We start from the raw sequence: 20,698 nt of genomic DNA on the forward strand, positions 1-20,698 counted from the left end.
CTGCCTGCCCCAAGTCCCTCGACAACTTGGTTGTTATGTCAGAAACAATTAACTTTTGTTGTTGAGCAGTAGGTAACACTGCTGACCTTCATAGTTGCACTGGTGTGAGTGGAAAGATTCTCATCCTGCTTCCAAGGTGTTCAGCCAGAAGCTGCTGGAAAGCTCACAAGCAGGACATGGAGGCAATAGCCTTCTCCAACCGTTGATCTCCAGAAACTGGTACACTGAAGCGTGTTGCCCCTGAATATGCAGATTCTGTATAGCCATCATGAGGACTAGTAGCTTTTATATAAATGCTTGAGCAACAGTTCCTTTGCATGCATTGGTAAGTATTTGCTCAAATTGCATACAGTTTTAGCAGTCCAGCAGCTGGAGCAGTACATCCTTCCTGTTAATAGACAGAACCCGAGAGAACCATCTATTTGATCTTGGGGAACTTTATTTTTTCTTCAGTCCAGTATCAGTTTGTACATAGTTACGTATGTGTGTAGAGTGTGAGATCATCTTCTGTGCTGCAGATGAAATGCCTCCCAGCTGGGGAGGGATACATTGAAAATGTAACCCTAACATAATTCATTAGTAGTGCTATCTCACTGAAATTTGGTGGTGTTTTCCCCAGGAAACTGGGTATTGAGAGCGGTGTAAACCTTGATTTACACAGAATGTGTTGTGGTTTACAAATAAATGCAAAATGCAACATATATTGTGCTAAATATTTTAGTTTATTTTTGCTTGGCAAACCTAGCTACAGCAACCAAAAAAAATACAAGAGAATAACACAGTTCTTGCTCCTTGCCATAATTGGGTACATTGGATCAGTGCTGATAGATTTGCTTTTTGTTGTATGTTTGTGTGTGTGTGTGTGTGTGTGTGTGTGTGTGTGTGTGTGTGTTCCATGTGCATTTTGTGCATTAAAAGAGTACATTTTCTGTATCTCAAGATACAGTAATGGAAGATTTCCAGGATCTATGCTTTCCTCCTCTGATGTATCCCAGGTGACTGCCAAAGCTACACTATTTTAGTGACCTCCCTTGCTTTCTTTTAGTGCCTCTTGTATTTTCATTCCTTTTCTCTTCCAGGCTGGCTGCTTCTGATGTGATAGATCAGAGCTTACTATCATGTTCCATCATTAATACCTGTGAGACGAAAGCGCTGTCCTTTTTCTTTAGGTTATTTTGAAAGTCACTCTTCTGGAGACGGCAGCTTATATTTCTAAGTAGAAATTGCACCAACCAAGTAGCCCTACACCTGCAGTTTTACTACATTATTTCTTTTGCTCAGTTTTGGTTAATTAGAACAAAACTTTACCGTGCAGTGAGTGATATTTAATGTTACACAAATATACCTGGATGGAAAAATAATATTAACCTTCATTGCCCCGTTAAAAGTACAGTAAGTATAGATGTAAAATGTCATAAGTGTGTGGCGCTGTCTTGACAAGCTATTATATGCAAAATGCAATGCATCACTGATGTCTCTCTATAGGTGGAGCCCAGAAGGAGGCTGGCAGAGGCCAGCAAGGCCAATCCATAAAAACCGTAGCCAACTGCAAAGTGGGTGTGGATTCCTGTTATCTGCCAAGGACTTTTTGGCCTAGGTCACATTCACATGTCACCACCTTGAGTACAATGAAGTTACATTCAATATTGGGAATGTACATTTAGGCCTGTCTTCTATTTTTTGGACACTCGGTGAGGAACACAGGGGTTGCTTTAAAGCCTTTGCAAAGCTCCCCGTGCTCACCCTAACATCCAGCATTAGGAGTTTAAATGAGGAGTAGAAGGAGAGTTGCAAAGCTGCCTGGGGGACTTTTACAGGTGCATGGCCGTGTCCACCTGTCAATCATGTGACATCATATTTATGTCATTTAATTGGCAGATAGTGTCACCCACCTGTCAAATTTGGCCTGTGAGACCGGCCCTGATAAGGATCTGGCCCACTGAGCTAAAGAAAGGTTCTCTGCTCTGTCCTATGGCATCCTCTTTTACTTCCCTCTAAAAGCATGGGAAGATCATTTTTCGTCCAGTACATAGCCAAAGCAAGGCTGTATCAAGTTTAGAAACTGTTGCCTCATACCAATGGCTGTAAGAAATCTGGTGAAAGCACTTTGGCTTTGCAAAACAGGATTGGGCTGTTTGCAAATGAAATGTAAGTTTAAGGAGGACAGAACAACTACATTTGGTGTGTGCCGTTGTATCATTTTGACATTGCCCATTAGATTTGGACATGGTTCTGTGAATACGTTGGATTGGAGGATTTTTTTAATCATTATTGTATCAAAAGTATACTTGTATATTGTACTCCCCCCCCTTTCATTCTATATATCGCGCGATCTGATATTTGCCTTTCCTATCTTCCTTCTATTCTATTGAAAGCTTTTATATGTTAGCATCGTTAATTGAATCACCATTTGTTTCAAAAGCCTCCAGTATAATTCTATTCCCTCTATGTCAAGCCTGTAGTTTCATTTAGCCTAATGCAATTCTGAAGTCCATGCAATTAGTGTCTTGCTCCTTCCATTAGAATAGCTTCAAAGTGGACTTTTCTCCCACAGTAGTGCTTTTAACAGGAAAAGGGGATGCATGGCAAATCAACTGCCAGTAGTGAACAGGGAGAATGTCAAAGCACAAAGGCCAATGGGGCACCTGGCACTTTTGAGTCAATTAAAATTGCTCATACCTTTTGAAAAAAACATCATAATGATGTAGTGGTAGATTCCTCAAATGATATGAACGTAACAGGAAATCAGTAGTTGCCCCTGAGAATAGGCCTTTCAAACATTTTGAGTTTGGGTTTCCTGTTAAAACTTGTCCAATGATAGCTTTTGCTTTAGAGCAGGCATCCCCAGACTTCGGCCCTCCAGATGTTTTGGACTACAATTCCCATCATCCCTGACCACTGGTCCTGTAAGCTAGGGATCATGGGAGTTGTAGCCAAAAACATCTGGATGTTGGGGATGCCTGCTTTAGAGGCTCAAAAGCTCACATGAAGGTTAAAAGTACGTACTAGGGAATATTCTGGCAGTTTTGCACAAGAGGGTCAAAGGTTCAGCCTTGGAACATGACAGTTGAGGGGGGAGGGCACAGAAACTTTAAGCAGGAGTCTACACTTCCAATGATGGGCTAAAAGGTTGGGAGGGAAGTAAAAATATTGTGTGTAAGTCAACCTGGAAAGTAGTAGAGTCAGTGGAGGGGGGCAGTGCAAGGCTGCAGTAAGTTCTGCCTGCCCTTCTATGGCTTGCCTGGACTTCCCATCCACTGCCACTCATCATAATTTTTTTTGCAGTGCTCCCTATCTGTGGCCAAGCAAACCACAGCATGACAACACTTTTACCTAATTATATGTAAGAAAGATGGCTCTGGGGCCTAAATGTTCATGGGCCCTAGTATCATGTGAGTTTGGGCCTTTGCCCCAAAGATCCTGATGCCAAATGCACATTTTTTATAATTCATTCCCAGCTTTGAAGACAATCTGATTCTGATTTTAGGGGGGCTGGGGAACAAAAATAACTTATATTCACTTATTTGGGTGGAATTAAAAGAGAGGTCTTCTTTAATACATTTGCATGTCCTCCTATGATCAAACTTCTGTTGTAAGTAAGTATTGTGGAATCGAGCACTTAATGTGAGAAAACCCAGAGAGAGTCTGAGAAAGGTCTGTTGGCTACGAATATAGAGTGTATCTTCATTATACTGTTGGCAGAACTTCAACTCCGCGTGGCTGTGATAATCTTCCATTAGTGCTATTCAGGATATTTTTAATTTATTGTCAATAACTTGAAAGCTGCTTATACATGTTACTTCCTACTGGTGTTCTGATAAAGCCATTAGGTTATGGTTTAATAGCGCAATTCCAGTTTGATTCACAAGGAGGAAAAATTACCATTGATTTTAAAGTCATGAATCCAACCATTAAACCCTTTCACAGTTTCTCTGAGTGAATCATTCCTATAATGAAGTGTGCATACAGTCTTGATGAGCTCTGCTTTTTTGCGAAGTTTGAAATGCACAAGTTTTTGCATTAGGTACTCAAACTTGGCCCAAGAAAAATAAAGTGCTATATAAGCTAGGAGTTGACTTCATTGAATTGCTGCTAATTTAAGACTGACTCTGTTTCACTTGTCATATGTCACTAATAACACTTACTTAAAATTCAACAGAGTACCGGGTTCTGTGCAATATTATAATAATTAGGTCAGTTAGATGTGTGTGTTTTCCTTTTTCGCAAAATAATTTACCGGTAGAAGAAATATACTACCATCATAGTTGGTAAGTCACATAAGCTTCGAGTGGTATTCAACTAAGTCTTACTCAGAGTAAACTCATTGAAATTAATGAGCATAACTTAGGGCTCATCCCACGATTTCTTCCATTTGTCCCATGGTTTCTAGTCAAGGTTCTGGGAGGGTGTTTTGCAAAAACACATCATGCTATAAACCATTACTTAATATGCATTGTACACAAGCTGGAACAAGCCTGGGCAGGCCTCAGTCTCTCGTGTTCTCTGTGGTTTTCAGGACACTGAATAATGTGTTAGGAAGCCTTTTGTACTTGTTTGTTCTAGCTATGTACCAGATAAATATGAATCCTTGGTTGCTCCTTGGAGAACTTTGCATCCTCTTTTGAGGTACCACCTACAATATTTTCCATTACCATGAATCAAATCTGTTACCCAGCTTCTTCTGCTCCCCCACCCCCCATTTTATATAACCCTCCTTTGTTAGGCAATACCATATATTTATTTCTCTGCCCAAGTCTGCTGTGCCCACCTGTGTTATCCTTTGCCTTCACTGCTACCATTGGATCTGAATTGTCACTGTTCGAACTTGGGCTGTGATGCATTTGGAAAATAAAAATGCCCAATCTGATGTCTCAAATCCAAAAAAATCCCACACAGAGAGACCTGGTTTGTACATGTTAAACCATAGTTAAAATTAAACAGGTGCTTTATGTGAATGAGCAGTGTGCTGGCGCATGTCTGTATTGCACGCCCTCCCTCTGCTCCTTCCTTTGGTGTGTCAAGGAGGAAACAAACCAGAGGCTACCTTTGTCTTCTATGTGAACCAGTGCTATGGTTTGTTTCCCCCAAAGAAACCATGGCTGCAGTCACATGACACTTTATTCCATTTTCTCAGTATTTCCCTAACTGATCATTTCCGCATTATATTTGAGTTTTCATGTTACATAAAAGCCACTTCCACAAATATATCAGAATATAGCACAACTTTAGCACTCATTTCTATGTTGCTTGTTTCCATAAAAAAAATCCATTTGCAAATAACATGAAAATAAACACTAAATTTGCACTATATTCTAGTATATTTCTGGAAGTTGCTTTTATGTGGTGTAAAAGTTCAAATGTAATGTGGAAATAAACAGTTAGGGAAACAGAATAAACTGCAATGTGAATGCAGCCCATGAGCAAAACCAGGCAGAGGGCCTTCTCAGTAGTGGCGCCCACCCTGTGTAACGCCCTCCCATCAGATGTCAAGGAAATAAACAACTACCTGACTTTTAGAAAGCATCTGAAGGCAGCCCTGTTTAGGGAAGTTTTTAGTGTTTGAAGTTTTATTCTGTTTTTAGTCCTCTGTTGGGAGCCGCCCAGAGTGGCTAGGGAAACCCAGCCAGATGGGCAGGGTATTATTATTATTATTATTATTATTATTATTATTAAGCAAAGAACAAACCTTAGCTTCCATGCTTGGTTTGGAGAGAAACAAATCACAACTGCTGGTTCACCTATAATACAAAACCACACTTTGATTTGCTTCTTCTCCGGTCACAATAGGCACTTTTGAGCAGCATGAACTGCTCTTTTACATTAACCATTATTCCATTTTAACTGTGGTTTCATGTGGCATCCAAACCAGGCCAATTTGGGAAGTCCTCAAATGCGAAGGTTGGGAATGGGTGGGGCAGGGAGCATCTAATAGCTTTTGCTTGCTATTTTCATTTTTCATCACTATGTGGATCAATTCTATTTCTTCTTAACTTTTTTTTCCTTTCAACTTCTCCTACTAGCCTATAACAAGAACCAAGGGGACATTGCAACTCAGGGCTGGTTTATTGGACTGATGTGTGCCATCGCTCTCCTGGTCCTGATTCTGCTGATAGTTTGCTTCATTAAGAGAAGCAGAGGAGGGAAATATCCAGGTAAGAGAAACAGCTATCAACTGGTGTAGCTTTGTTGTTGGGTTTGAAGTATTTATTCCCAAATCTAGATAGATGGTCTGATCATAATAATCACCCAGTGCTTTTTCCAGCCGGAACTCATTGGAACTCAGTTCTGGCACCTCTTACGTGGGTGCCATTGCCATTATAAGAGAACAAGGGAGATGTTCACGGTGAGTTCCAGCACCTCTTTTTCTAGAAAAATAGCACTGATCATAGGCTTCCCACTGGAAGGATTTAGTCCTACAGTTTTTTAGCAGCCGTGGCACTGAAAAGAATTAATCTCATTAAAGGCAATGCAAGAGGACTTCCAGCTAGGTAGGAAGTGAAGCCTCACCCCATGACTTTTGTTGGGATTTGACCTCGCGTACAGATAAGTGTCTTTACTCATTCTGTATTTGCAAAGGGACTTTCTCCAGGGGGGAATGAATTGATACTTTTCTTTTTCAAAGGAGGAGGAAGGGCTATGGGGTAAAACACCTCTCTCAGGACCTGCTTGGACTGCATACTATGGTTGTGCGATGACTACTGTGTTCTCTCCCAGGATCTAATAAGGTCTTGTGTGCAAGAAGGTTTTGTGCTAGACCCTTAAGTACACATAAGGATTGTGGCAGGCGGCTTCTAACATCAAGCTGCAGTGCGTGACAAGAATGACAAGCAAGCTATACAGAAACAATTATCTGTTTCCTTAGTCCAAAAGGAAATAATGCCCTACCTAAAATACATGGGATGGTGTTTGTTTATTATGCCAAGGTCCAAAAGAGACATGACATGGGGCATCCATGTCCAGTTTCCTTAAAAGAAAGACCAAAACCATATTATTTATGGGCATATATGCAAGAGGGTTTTTTTTTTAATTAAGGAGCTGCATTAGGACAGTGAGTTCTTAATCCTTTCTTCCTGCACGGTTTTCTATATCATAATTGCACTGACTCCTGACACCCACTAACCATAGTGAGGGGGGAAGAGAAGTACCATACAGATTTTGACTATGCTGTATCTGGAGGTGAGAGGCAATCACATAACAGGATATAAGTCCCTCCCCCCCTTTTTTTAATTTGCTGGAAGAGGTATTTGAAATTTACTCACATTTTTCAGCTGATAGATGTACTTGTGTTTCTTTCACTTGTCCCACTGTCCCTTGCAAAAATTACTTACTTTTTCACGGGTCTCTTCAAGCATAAAGGAAGTGTGGTACGTAATTTAAGAATACATTCACCAGTAGAAAGGGTCTATGTGATTTTGGGATGAAGTTAACTGGTTGGTTTTAATTTATTCCACTGTTCATCAAAAAGATTCCAAGGTGCTGTATGAAAGTGTGAATAGAATTCATTCACACGACATATAAATACAATTTAAAACCAACAAATAAGTGTAACAAAACGCAAGAGGAGAGAACAAAAATTCAAGAAGCTAAAAGCAAGAATAGAATACAGTTCCAAAAGCCACCCACACAATCCAAATTGCCTTGGCATAAATAGGAAGGTTCTCATATGGCACTGAAAAGCTTGTCATGCTGGCTTGTAATACAAGTTGTCTGGTGTATCTGGCCACTGTATTTAGGGAGCAATCCCACATTCTAGTCAATTAAGGGTGAACCAGTGTGTGTGTGTGTGTGTGTGTGTGTGTGTGTGTGTGTGTACACGCGTGCATGCACACATGCACACTTGTTGCAAAATAGTATACCTGGCTTGGTTTGCCTAGAGATCCTTGTTTCAAAGTAAGATAGCAGAGTGCTAAATATCTCTATAAAATGCAGTTAAGAGTACCCCAAGGGTATACAGTTAGGACGAGTATGGTCAGTCCTAGAAATATTCTTTGTACGTTACAATAGCTGTGGTTTAGGAAACACTTCCAAGCCATAATCTTTTACTACTACTTTCTTCTGTTTTATTATTTACCGGATATCACACTGCATGATAGTAGTCGGCAAATGTCGGCTTTTTAAGGACTGCATCCAAATAATACTAGAGCAGCAGTTCTAAAAATAAGGCACATCAGCTTGTATTTTGTCTTGCTCTAAGCTCATGGGACAATTTCCCAACAATTCTAAATGCCATATGCACAGGAAATGCCTCCCTTACTACTCACAATATAGCAACATCAATTTATTTGTTGCGCTCTGTTCAGCATGCAACTAGCGTGACAGTTTTGAGCCAAGCATTTGTGATGCAGGAAATAATAATGATTACTTCAATGGCAGGAGACAAGATTTGAAAGAGAACTTGAATCAGAATCTTGCTCAGCCTGGGATTTATGTGTATTATATTTTGGAGATTAAAAGCGTGGAAGCAATCAAAAATGACTTTGCACATACATTTGCCAACAGCAAAACCACCTCAATGTCAGTTATTTCTTCAGATCCTTCTCATCCATTTTCAGCCTAAATTCCTGACCACCTACAAAATGGCAAATGCTGGTAGACTAGCAGCACAATCCTAAACAGGTGTCCTCAGCCCTAGGAATGGATGGACACCTTAACATTTGATCCAATACTGCATGGGGATGAGACTTAAGTCCCCCCCCCCCAATCCCATTTCAGTGTAGAGTTTTAAAAAGAAAAACATTAAACATCCATGTACAAACAGCAGAAAAATGTTTGAGAGAGGTGAAGGGTCCATGTGAATTCTGGGGGCAGCAGTGTGTTTTTTCCATACATTTCTTCGTGAGAATGATGGAGCCTCATCAAATCCCATTGCTCCCAGAGGGACTTGCATTCTATTGCATTCAAAGCACTAGCTGCTCCAGGCCAAGGGTGGCTGGATTAACCATTTCTACAAGTTTAAAGATCAGGACACACTTTCAGGAGAACAGAAGCAGGCCCACAGCCCTCATTCTGAAATCGTGATTTGCCCAGATCAAAATGTGAACGTCTGCTTTGGAATCAGAGTTTGGTGGATTGCTCCCCCGTCCCCACTCAACTCAGAAGCAAGTCCCGTAAGTGTGTTTAGGATTGCAGCCATGAATACATGAAAATAAGATGTGTGCTTCTTCTTATTCTTATTTGCATATTGTATTCACAGTGCGAGAAAATAAAGATGTACCCCTGGACCCTGATGACCAGAAGGTAGATAATGGGTCATTTGATTACAGGTATGTTTCCTGCTTGGCATGTGTGATAGGCATTTGTTTTTTTGCCCTCTACCCCACCTATTCCAAAGAACAACTTTGTCAGTTCAATAGTCATCAAGGTATCACATTCCCATAAATGTGCATTTTATACCACCCTTGGTTCTCCCATTATGTCTCAAAGATCTCTGCAAAAGAAAAAGGTGTTGATCTGCACATGATACGCTATTCCTATATCTGTACCATTTCAGGCTGCAGATAAGAGATTTTTTTTCTCACATCAAAATTTCTCTGGAAACTTAGCACATGAGGAACAGAGTCCTAGCCTATGTTTGTGCTAGTATTGTATGTGCAGATAGTGGGGACAGGGGCATTCAGATGCGCAGTGCTTCACGTCTAGTCTGAAATGGTACAGTCCCAGGAAATCTGCACTACATGATGGATTGGAAAGATAATAGAGTGTTCATTAGCACCACCACAGCAGATAGAAAGCTAGATGCTATGGGAGAGATGGAAGCAATTTGTTTGGTCTCTCACACACACACCAGATTATTCAGAGAGGCATTTCAGGGTTTTCCAGCAACTGACCCTGCCCAGAAACAGGTTAACCCAACCTTGCTCAGACTGTAGAGAAAAATAAACACATTTTCTCCAAAAAGCCTGTGATGGGCTCCATATTCCATCCTTTTCTATAGGATCTCAGACAATCTCATTTTGTTGATAGTCTCTGTACAGCCTAGCAAATCCACCTCTCTTGACTGTTGTAGTGGGGGCCATGTGCCACTACAACCACCCCTCTATGAAACTCAAAGGCAACCTTTTATGGACATCAGCCATTTTTTATCTCAGCTTCCCAAAGCAAGGTGTTTTCTTTGGCTGTTCACAGATGGGTCCTGCGTTCAAGTTTTACATTTGTTTCCCCCTTGCTTCCAAGGCACTGAAACAGGTAACACGGTTAGCATTTTGTTAATCTATGTGACTTAGAGCACACGTGCTCTTTGTACATCTGTGCTTGCTTAGTGCTTTTAAGCAACCAGGATGATTTACTCAGATTCAGCCAGCCCAACACCTTTTGCTGCCTGAGGCAGAACAGAAAATGTTGTACCACCACCAAGAAGTCAAGGTGTATAGTTCGTGAGGCCACCCAAATTATTTTGGCACCTGAAAACCCCACAATCAATTCTCCCTGCTTCCTGGCAGTAAGGATACAATAATAACCAACTAAATAATGAACACTTTGTTGCCCTTTCATGACACCCCAAATTTACTGCCTGAGGTGGTTGGTTCACCCTGCCTAATGGTAGACCCTCTGCTCAGATATAGTTGATTTTGAACTGAACTCCCACGAAATCCTCCAGAGTTTCCAGAATTATTTGAAAGAAATACAAAGGGCTTGATTTGAAATGATGAAGAGCAAGAACTGGTGTCATGAATAGCAAGCTGCTTGAACGGTTCCCTGCAGAACTTTGAAAGAAGTACCATGCATACATCTTTCAGCATAAAACCATATAAGCAAATCTAAAATGGAGGGGTTATTTGAAGGTTGAGCATTTGCAAACATCACTAGACATTTAGACGATATGGTTTACACTCCAATTTGTCACCCCATGAAACTTTAAGCACTGTCTTGTTCTTGTAAGTAGTGGGTTGGTTTCCAACCCATGCCCTCTATTCTAAAGTTCTCTTAGTGAGTTTATTATTCCAAACCATACTGATGATTATGAACTCTCCAAGCTAATGAACCCAGAATAAAAACTATGATTAACACTGGTTAATTGACTATCCTATCAGGCATTACTTACTCTATTGAATAAATGAAAGCGTGTAGATGAAGCATATCGGGAGAATTTGAGAATCACCAATTCTTGACCAAGAAAACCATTGTGAGAATAAAAGTTTAGTCTAGAATTCTGCATAAATCTGAAAGAAAATTTCCTAATGCACAACATGTAAACAAATTGAAAATAAAGAGACAGATACTGTAATAATAAGGCAACAGGACAAAACAGCATGGTGTGAATGAATGATGTAACCCATCAAGAACTTTGATTTTATAACTGAATGCTCATTTTGCAGAAGCAGTCAGTGTGTTACATGCCATGGCTTTGTTATTAAGCTCCTCATGCGCACACATTGGCAGAATTTCCACATCATAGCAATCCATTAAACCATCAAATGCACAGAAGGGTTCCGTTTCGCTCATCCCTTGTAGGCAGCAGGCATAACAAACCTTAATACCTGGGTTAAGGTTATGTCTGAAGTAGCGATTGTGGTTTGTTTCCAAACAAACCAGGGTGTTAAGCCAAAATTTGTCTTAACAACCATGTTTTGTTTCAGCATAGCAAACTACAGTTCCCAGTCAGGCACAATGCTGAGACAGAGATCGTGGCTTGTTGCTCCCACTGTCTAGAGCAGCTGTGGGAAACCTCATTTTGTTTTGACCAAGCCATGCCTAGCTGCCCTCCACCAGAAGTCATAAGTGGCACCAGAGGTGGAGCAGGTAAAGGCATCGCTGGGCCAGAAACAGCTTTGTCGACACTCCCAATCAGCAGGACCTGAAAAACCCCTAGTGAGGCTCATAATAAGCCCCAACATTTGTGATGCTTGTAGAGAGCTGTGTGTGTCACTTTGAAGCCCTTACAATCAGCTGATCGTCAGTGCTTGCATGGTACTTGGAAGCCCCATCAGCTGATGGTAGAGGCTTCTATGCAGCACGCACTGCATGACCTCATCTACCTGTTAAACCTTGCCCATGGGAAGTGGGGAAGATAAAGAGCTGGCCTGCAGTCTGGATCCAATTCCCCACCCCTAGACTAGAGGAGAGGAGTGATATTTGCATTCACAGTAAACCATTAACTATGATTACTCATGATGTGCAAGCTGGGCACTTTGAAGGCACAGTGCTTTAACAACTGGTTTTTTCCCCTCCTGTAGATAAAAATCACCATTCCCCTCCTTCTTTTTACAATTAACCAGAGTGTTAATGCAGGGTGTTAGAAAAATTACACATCCCATAAGGAGTCAGAAGCAAAGGTAGCTGACTTAAGTCGTTAGCTGCTTATAATTCACAAGGAATTGAGCCGTCCAGGGGAAAAGTTACTATTAGTGCTTGAAAGGTGGACAGGATATGTGCTGACATGCTTTCTTTATTGGTTCTCTTCCTACCTTCATAGAAGCATGTCTAATATGCTTTCATCATACCCTTCACATCCTTAGTGCCCTGTGCACACTGCATTCCAATCACTGCAGCCTGTAATTAAAGAGATACTGTCACTTCTTTCTACTTTGCCACCAGAATAATGGTCTCCTTGTAAGCTAAGAAGTTTGGAAGCCCATGTCCTTAAATAGCATTCTGTTCCAGTAACCATGCCTTACTATGCCAACTGATTTGGTTGAGAGAGATAGAGAAGCAAATCAGAACTAGAATTTTAAAACTTCAGAGCCTCTGGTCCTGTCCAAGCTGCTCCTTCCTGTTCCCCATATATTTTCAGGAAACATTACTGGGCTTTCTACTCAGTCAAGCATTTGCAGTTGCAGTGGTGATTTCAACGCATCCCAAACTAAAGGTCCCTGTGTAAAATATAGCAGTAGCGAGTACAAGGAATTGGCAAATGCCTGTTAAAAACTAGGAGCACTTCCATACAGGCCAGACTACAGGCAAGTGGGTTCACGTGAGCCCAGATAGCAATTTCATGGCACTTGGAAGTGGGTCTATATTAGGCCAGTTTTCTGACATCGGCAGTATCTACTACATGACAGTCAGAATTCCTATCTTGATAGAGCCTTAATCAATTCCGTATTCTTCCAGGGCCCCAGAGGTCATTGAGTACAGCCACCAAGAAAGGAGCAGATGCATTTCATAATGCGTTTCTTTCCTGTTTCACTCATTCCCCTCCAGTCCACTCATTTTGAAACCACAATATATACCTGCCTCCCAATAGACACTTGCCATCTGCTCATCCAGTACAATCTCCGCACAGTGGAAATGTAACTTAGAAGCACCCCCTCCCTTCTTATGCAGAGCTGTCTGATTTCCACCAAGGTTAAGTGAATACCATGCTCCCTTTCTTTCCTGAAGGCAGCCTGTTCTGAGAGGGGCTTGTAGCACATTACATCATTGGAACAGAATGACAGACCACAAGCTAGTGGCTGCTCAGCTGCCTTTCAGGACCACATTTAATGAAGCCATGTGGGGTTGTATCTTCTGCCCTACTAGTGCTCCCTCCCTCCCTGGCTCAGATTTGAGGGCACATCTCATTTTTTAGGGTTTATTTGCAAATTATTTGCTTTTGGAATCCATTAGATACATATTTTGGTGCGTATGCACAACAGGTTTATTTATTTATTTTTAATTCATTTTGTATGCACAACAATAAAGTGGCTAGCTCCTTTGGGGGGTGGGGGGTGGGGTTGGTGGATTTTTTTTCCCCCAGCACTGCCACCTGAAATGCATACTTCCATCATTTTCCTCTCTGATCAGGCTCTTTCTGCTTCTCTCTCTGTTTTATTCCCATTCTTTCCTTCTCCTTTTCACCTTGTCTTTCTACATGGACCATGAAGGTCTCTTGAAAGGTAGGACTGTGGACTGCCCCCAAGTCTGGCACACAGCTTTTTCTTTCAGCAGTTCCATCACTGAAACGCACCTTATTCTCTACCATCTTTCCCTGCCTCTCCACCACCAACCTTCATCTAACACCATTAAAGTTTCACTTACTATTCCTTCCCTTGAAATTTCGGGCAACCTGTGTCCAATGAGTTGCATTCTGCCTGCGCATTTGGAGCCGACACACGACCAATTGAATTAGCGTGGCCTCAGCTCCATCCCTTTTTCTGTGACTAATTCAGCTGTGGCAACGACAGCCATTGGTTAGTTCAGTACTCAAAGGGAGATTACTGACAAGAAAAGGGGTCTTCTGGGCTGCGGTTTTGAGTAGCCCCCATGTGCTCAGGTAAGCTCCTTGTAGTATGTGCCTCTGAGGTTTGAAAAGCAAGGTGATGCCTGATTTCACATGCTGGGCAGTAAAACAATGGAAACATGGTGAAGAAAAAGTCAGCAGCTACCAGAGGCCTTGCACCAGTTCAGAGTGAAGATTCCCTAGAAATCTTGTACACACAAAATATTCATTCTGACATATGCAACTCTTGAACATGATGCTCCTGAACCAGCTTGAGTCAGGCTTCCCTTAATACTTTAAATAAGCTGCAATATTTCCATTTAACAAAATAAGTAAACTGTTGTTTGTCTGTTAAAAGTTGTATATACCTAACGTACTAACAAGGCCACCAAGTTAACAGTCTTCTTTGGCCTACAATCCAGAGATCTAGGTTAAATACCGGTAAGGCACAAGAGTTTTTTTTTTTTTTTGACATTTTGCCTTTCAGCAGCAGCCCTCTGCGAAGTCACTTGACTTGTTGTGTGAGGGAGTGCTCTTTAAAGAGAGGCGAGTGAGGAAGGAACTCAAAAGCCCCGCTGGGCCCACGGAATTAGCTGTATAGTTCTATGGACTGTAGCCTTTAGAAGGTCAAAACCAGCCGGGAATATCTTAGAAACTTCATTGGCTTGGTATATTGGGAATGGGGTGGGGGAGGACAACTCAAAGGGGACATTATGATGCAGGATACATTTTATCTGCATACTCTCTTGGTTTGAAAAATGAAGATTTTAGATGAAGAGCCCTGGGTCTGCCATTCTTCTTTTTTGCCTCCTCATATTGCCTTATATTGCCTCTAGTAAAATTACGTTCAAAGGCACTGGTTGTGAAATTAGTGTGCACCTTTGCGTATGGTGACCAGATGAAACCATGCTTGCAAAATGTGGGCTTTAATGTTTCTGCTAGATGTGCAAAAATAGCACAAAGTCCCTCCAGATGGAAAAGAAATGTAGAATTTCACTTTTAGCAATAAATAGTGTCCTGTTAGCTAGGGATCATGGGAGTCGTAGGCCAAAACATCTGGAGGGCCGCAGTTTGGGGGGTGCCTGGTGTAGAGCTTGTAAAAGCTCCCCAGAACCAGCAGGCAGCTGGTTTGAAAGGACCAAGGCCAACTGATCTATATGACTCACCATGGCAAGGGATGTTCAAATGGTGTGAATGGAGACCACGAACTTCATTGAGACCATTAATATCTTTAGCAGGCCTGTTTACAATTGTGACCCAACAAAGGGGGCACAAGCCACCAGCCATGCAAGACAGTCAAATAGGTGCTCTTCTCATAATTCTAGACACCTGCAGAACGAATAGGTTTTTGAGCCCCTAGAGAGCTATCACAGGCTACCTTCTGTTTGACAGTTTTGCAAGTTTTGAACAAGATCAGGAGGAATGATGACCACACTTCTTCTGTTATTTATCCTTGTAAGTGGCCACTGTCTGGCAGAATGGTGGGCTACATGTTTTACCTAACCAGATAATTATTATGGCAAAACCAGATAATTATTATGGCAAAACAAAACTACAACACAAAACCTTAAATGATCTTTTTCTGTGTTAGGATGAAAAGTTGAGCCTCATAGATATGACAAGGAATTGGATATTCATTTATTTATTATGCACCCTTCTTTTAAGTCAAGATTGGCTCCCAAAACAATTTACAGTTGCAATGCACATGATGGTACAGTTACAACAGGCATGTATGGGGATATACATAGCTGTCTCTTCTATGGCACTTGATGGACATGGTCCAGAGTCCAGACTCTTCCCTCCAAGGGGAAGGGGCAGAAGGGGGTACAGATGGACTCAGGTTGGCAGGTGATGAAGATGCCAGATCCCTAAAAACAGTCCCCCATTGATCTGCAGAGTCTCCTGTTCCTGGCAGTTTAATCTTTTGTTCTTGGCAGAGCCCAATACATGAATCCTTCCACATGTGGGTATACAAACATCCCTTTTAGAATGTCCCAATGGCTCCTCCGCAATATTTTGTTTAACACTGACTAGCCACATGCCTCCCTGCCCTGGCAAGCATGCAAGCAGGTCATAATGGAGATAAATGTCCCCTGATTCTTTTTCTGCATCGGGTAGAGAGGTTCTGCCTTTAAACATAGAAGATTCATTATAGCTAGCAACCAGTGATAGGACCGTTTTCTCTATGAAGTTACCTGAGCCTTTTTTTAAAAGCTCCAGTATTGTTAAGCCAGCCTCATGAATTCTGCAGAAGGTGGTTCTTGAGTCCGCAACATCTTGGAGCTAACAACAAGACTGTAAAAGCAGTCTGTTTGTGGGACTTTCTGTAATGTAATAAAATATGCATATTTACAGGTCAGAAATTCCTCTTACAAAAAGAGCATGGAACTCCCCTGCTAAGTGTAGAAGTGCCATTTTAAAAGTGTCATTTTCAAAAGTTGCATAGTTAAGAATAAATTAAAAATAGCCAAAATGACACTTAAATATATTACATCCAATTTGGATTGAATTAGAGCCACTCAACTGCCTTCTAATTAGCTGATCCTCAACACAACTATTGCCAACACCTACAGCAGGCATCCCCAAACTTAGGCCCTCCAGATGTTTTGGACTACAATTCCCATCTTCCCCGACCACTGGTCCTGTTAGCTAGGGATTATGGGAGTTGTAGGCCAAAACATCTGGAGGACCAGAGTTTGGGGATGCCAGACCTAGAGTCTCTTTGAAGAGATTTGTGGTACCTTAAACATTAACATATTTATTACAGTGTAAGTTTCATGGAATACAGCCCACTTCATCAGATGCACAAAGTCTTAATCTAAGATACACATGGAGTAGGGGGGGGGATATAAACAGTGAGATCAGGAGGAAATGAAATGCAGAAAGAAACCAGACGTAAATATTATTTACTTAACAGCAGCCTCACAAAAACCAGTTGAGTTAATATCCTGCCACACTGTCATTGGTAAGCCAATTAATATGTAGTGTAATTCCTAAACGTCCATTGTGCTTGGGACCTAGAGCATTCTTTAATTAACCATAAAAACCACCGAATCACAATAAATCAGGAGTTCAGTGCTACAATTCGTGGATTAAATGGGTACAATGCATTTTTCATCACACGTGTTGTTTAGCTTATCGGTGACAGGATGGGTGTGTTACCAACTCAATCATATTTTGTGAATGGCAGATAATTTGTGATAATTATTGTTAAATACATAATTATCACCATGTGTACTTTTCTGCATTTCATTTCATTTCCTTCTCTTACTGTTCAGACCCCCCTCCCCCCCCAATGTGTGTGTTCTATACATGCCTGCAACTCAGGATAACCTGAGTTCGTGCAACTGATGAAGTGGACTACAGTCCATGAAAGCTTATGCCGTAACAAATTTGTTAAGCTTTTAGTGTACCAGAAAACTATTTTCACTACAAGAAACTAGAATTTGATGGGACTGTGGCTTAATATAACTGGAAAGCTCAGAGTTCCTACATGGTTTATTCACTTTGCAGTTGTGGTCAGGCTTCCACCATCACAGTCCTTTGAAGAAGAGACTCCCTCCTAATTTATTTAGGTTATTGGGAACCAGGTAGTCTAGAGTCTAGGGCTTGCTGATCAGAAGGTCGGCAGTTCGAATCCCTGCAATGGGGTGAGCTCCCGTTGCTCGATCCCGTTGCTCGATCCCAGCTCCTGCCCACCTAGCAGTTCAAAAGCACATCAAAGTGCAAGTAGATAAATAGGGACCGCTCCGACAGGAAGGTAAACGGTGTTTCCGTGCGCTGCTCTGGTTCGCCAGAAGCAGCTTTGTCATGCTGGCCACATGACCCGGAAGCTGTCTGCGGACAAACGCCGGCTCCCTCGGCCTATAGAGCGAGATGAGCGCCGCAACCCCAGAGTCGGACACGACTGGACCTGATGATCAGGGGCCCCTTTACCTTTATTGGGAAAATACTATCCTTTGCACCTGAATAGCTTTGCACTGGCAAAGATTTCATTGGTAATTTGCAAAAAGCTGCTTGGAGCCGTATTTCCCAGATCTTCCTGCACTGTGCTTGCCTTCTGAAGTACAACCGCCTGGACGAAACCAGTTTCATAAGTTTACAGTGATCCTGTCCCTTTAAAGCCATTCCTTCCCACTACTGATGGCACTTCTTTTCCTTTTGATGCTAGTGATGAAGACAACAAGCCGCTGCAGGGCAGTCAGACCTCTTTAGATGGCACGATAAAGCAACAAGAAAGTGACGACAGCTTGGTGGACTATGGCGAAGGAGGCGAAGGGCAGTTCAATGAGGACGGCTCCTTTATTGGCCAGTACACAGTCAAGAAGGACAAAGACGAGACAGAAGGCAATGAGAGTTCAGAAGCCACATCACCAGTTAATGCTATCTATTCCTTGGCATAACGCAATACACTGAAACAACAGCAGCAGCAGCAAGAAGACATATAGCCCGTGTGGGCCGGCAAAGTCACCATCAACAGAAAGCAACTAGGGTAGGACCACAGAGAGCAAACAAAAACCCGACCAAGTGGTCAACAGGGCCATCATCTCTTTCGCAAACAAAGCAAATGGCATAGATGCACCGGCTGCCGAAGCAATCTTACTGCAGCTGAAATCTGAGCTGACCCACAAGAGACCAGTAGAAGAGCAGGATACACAGATTCTACACCCCAGGCTTCAGAACTCGAACTGAAATAAACACCCCTCTATATGTCTAATTTGTGAGATAATGCAACTCCTTTCATTAATAATGTACACAGCTGATTTTTATTTAATTTTTATTTTTTTGGTTGTTGTGTTTTTTAAAAGGCTTCAAAGTTATTCTCAGAAAAAGAAATGCCCAAACGTGGGGGGGGGGGGATCTGGAGCGAGAGGGGTGGAGATGAGAGTATAATCCCCCGGTAAAAGGAGCATGAAGCCACATTGCGGAATCGGCTACTGGTAAAAACGAGGTTGTTTTATAAACAGGAACCTTGATGGCAATTTATTTCTGTCTGAGATCATTGTAGCCAAGCTCTGGCTTAATAATCCTCACTGAGCAAGGTGTAGGATATTCCTTCCTATAAGAAGAAACGGTACTGTATTGGGCTTCAGTGTGGAAGCTATATGCATGGGGAGGGGGGTACTTGTTGCATTGACCCAAACTGTCTATGATCTCAGTTACTGCTATACAAGTATTGGTTCTGATGCAGGTGCCGCCGAGGCAAATGTTTTCATCCCTCTGCCCATGCTATTTAGCGTCTTTCTCCAAAGAAAGAGTTTAATGGAAACAGTTGCATCTGTCTGCTAATCCAGGGTAGGAAAACATAATTGGGTCATTGTTTTCCTGGATAAATGATTGGGGTGGGGGGGTTGTTGTCCATTCTTGATGAAAGTAGTCCTTCCTCCCTATGCTCACACGTGGTGTTAATGGCCATTCCGTGAACCTGCATGTAGCAGGAAAGGGAAGAAGGGTGACCAGGGAAGAGCAACCAGTCTATGCTTTCCTACCGCTAACCAAAAAAGAATGGTACCTACTAAGAATAAACTAGCCTGGCATTAAACCCGCCAGCCACTTCTGTGAAAAGTTCAGGGATTTCCATTCCCTATATGTTTGATGCAAAAGTACAAAGGCACTCAGAATCCACCCTGATTCATCTTTCCATTGTTCCTATCATTTGCATATCAGTCAGGGTTACTTTTTTTTTGGCTTTCAAGGTAAAAGCCACTCTGACAAATGCAGGGGCCTCAATTAGCCTAAAAGAGGCGTTTTCCAGTACTTAAATAAGCAGCAGCATGGAGCTCACCCTATCTTGTTAGTTACACATCAAAGGCACTCAAGCTAACTTGCTAACACGCAGCAAACCTGTTTTCCTCAGATACAGATTCTGTTGTGACACTGTTCTTCCATATATGCCTTAAACAGCTTCATGCTTTCCCTGAAGCTTAATAAACTATGAATATTTACCCATAGATTAAGCCCCTGGTGTGATGGTCTGTAATCTGTCGATGCAGTACATATAAGGTAGTTTCAGCTTGGTCAGTTGAGAAAGCATGGGTCATCGTAGAAGGTAGAGGTCCGTGTCGTGGTCTCTCCCCCCCCCCCCCCCGGTAATATACAGTATTTATGGAATGCAGTATGTATTATTTTCACTCCCTGCACTTTCAAAGCCAAAAGTATTTAAAGAGAGAGATTTGTCTCCGACAGTTTCGCAGCTGTAAAATAACATTTAGGGGAAACGTCGATAGATGTTTCAGCATCATTCTGAAAATGGAAATAGTTGTGACATGGCTGAACTTTCAAACTGGCTTGCCTGAAAGGTAGCTTTGCTAACAAGGGTGTTTCTAATGAATGGGCAAACACATGGGCATAGCTGCAGAGGGGCAGCTAGCCACCCCCCTCTCCAAAAAGTAAATAAATAAAAATACTTAAATAACTGACGCACAGATAGCTCGGTTCTGCCTCCCCCCAACAAAAACCATGGCTCCGCCCATGGGCATAAAATGCAGAAATGGGGTTTAATGTATTCAGTAAGAGGCTGGGATACGTTGAGACTTGAGAAGAAATCAGCTACAGTAAATGAAA

General features: G+C 41.9%; 1 protein-coding gene across 25 annotated transcripts in view; it reads left to right on the forward strand.

Annotated features, from left to right (window-relative positions):
* NFASC (neurofascin) overlaps window positions 1-18,851 on the forward strand; it is a 181,122-nt gene extending 162,271 nt beyond the window's left edge. For all 25 annotated transcript variants that reach the window (XM_088674283.1, XM_088674299.1, XM_088674276.1 and 22 more), the window contains 3 exons: window positions 6,021-6,152; window positions 9,194-9,263; window positions 18,306-18,851. In XM_088674283.1, coding sequence (XP_088530409.1) covers window positions 6,021-6,152; window positions 9,194-9,263; window positions 18,306-18,537 — 434 coding nt within the window. In that variant the 3' untranslated portion in view covers window positions 18,538-18,851. The remainder of the gene's footprint in view (window positions 1-6,020; window positions 6,153-9,193; window positions 9,264-18,305) is intronic.
* Window positions 18,852-20,698: the final 1,847 nt, after the last annotated feature.

This window comes from Zootoca vivipara, chromosome 7 (genome assembly GCF_965207765.1).
Source record: "Zootoca vivipara chromosome 7, rZooViv2.hap1.1, whole genome shotgun sequence".
NCBI classification, from domain to species: Eukaryota; Metazoa; Chordata; class Lepidosauria; order Squamata; family Lacertidae; genus Zootoca; species Zootoca vivipara.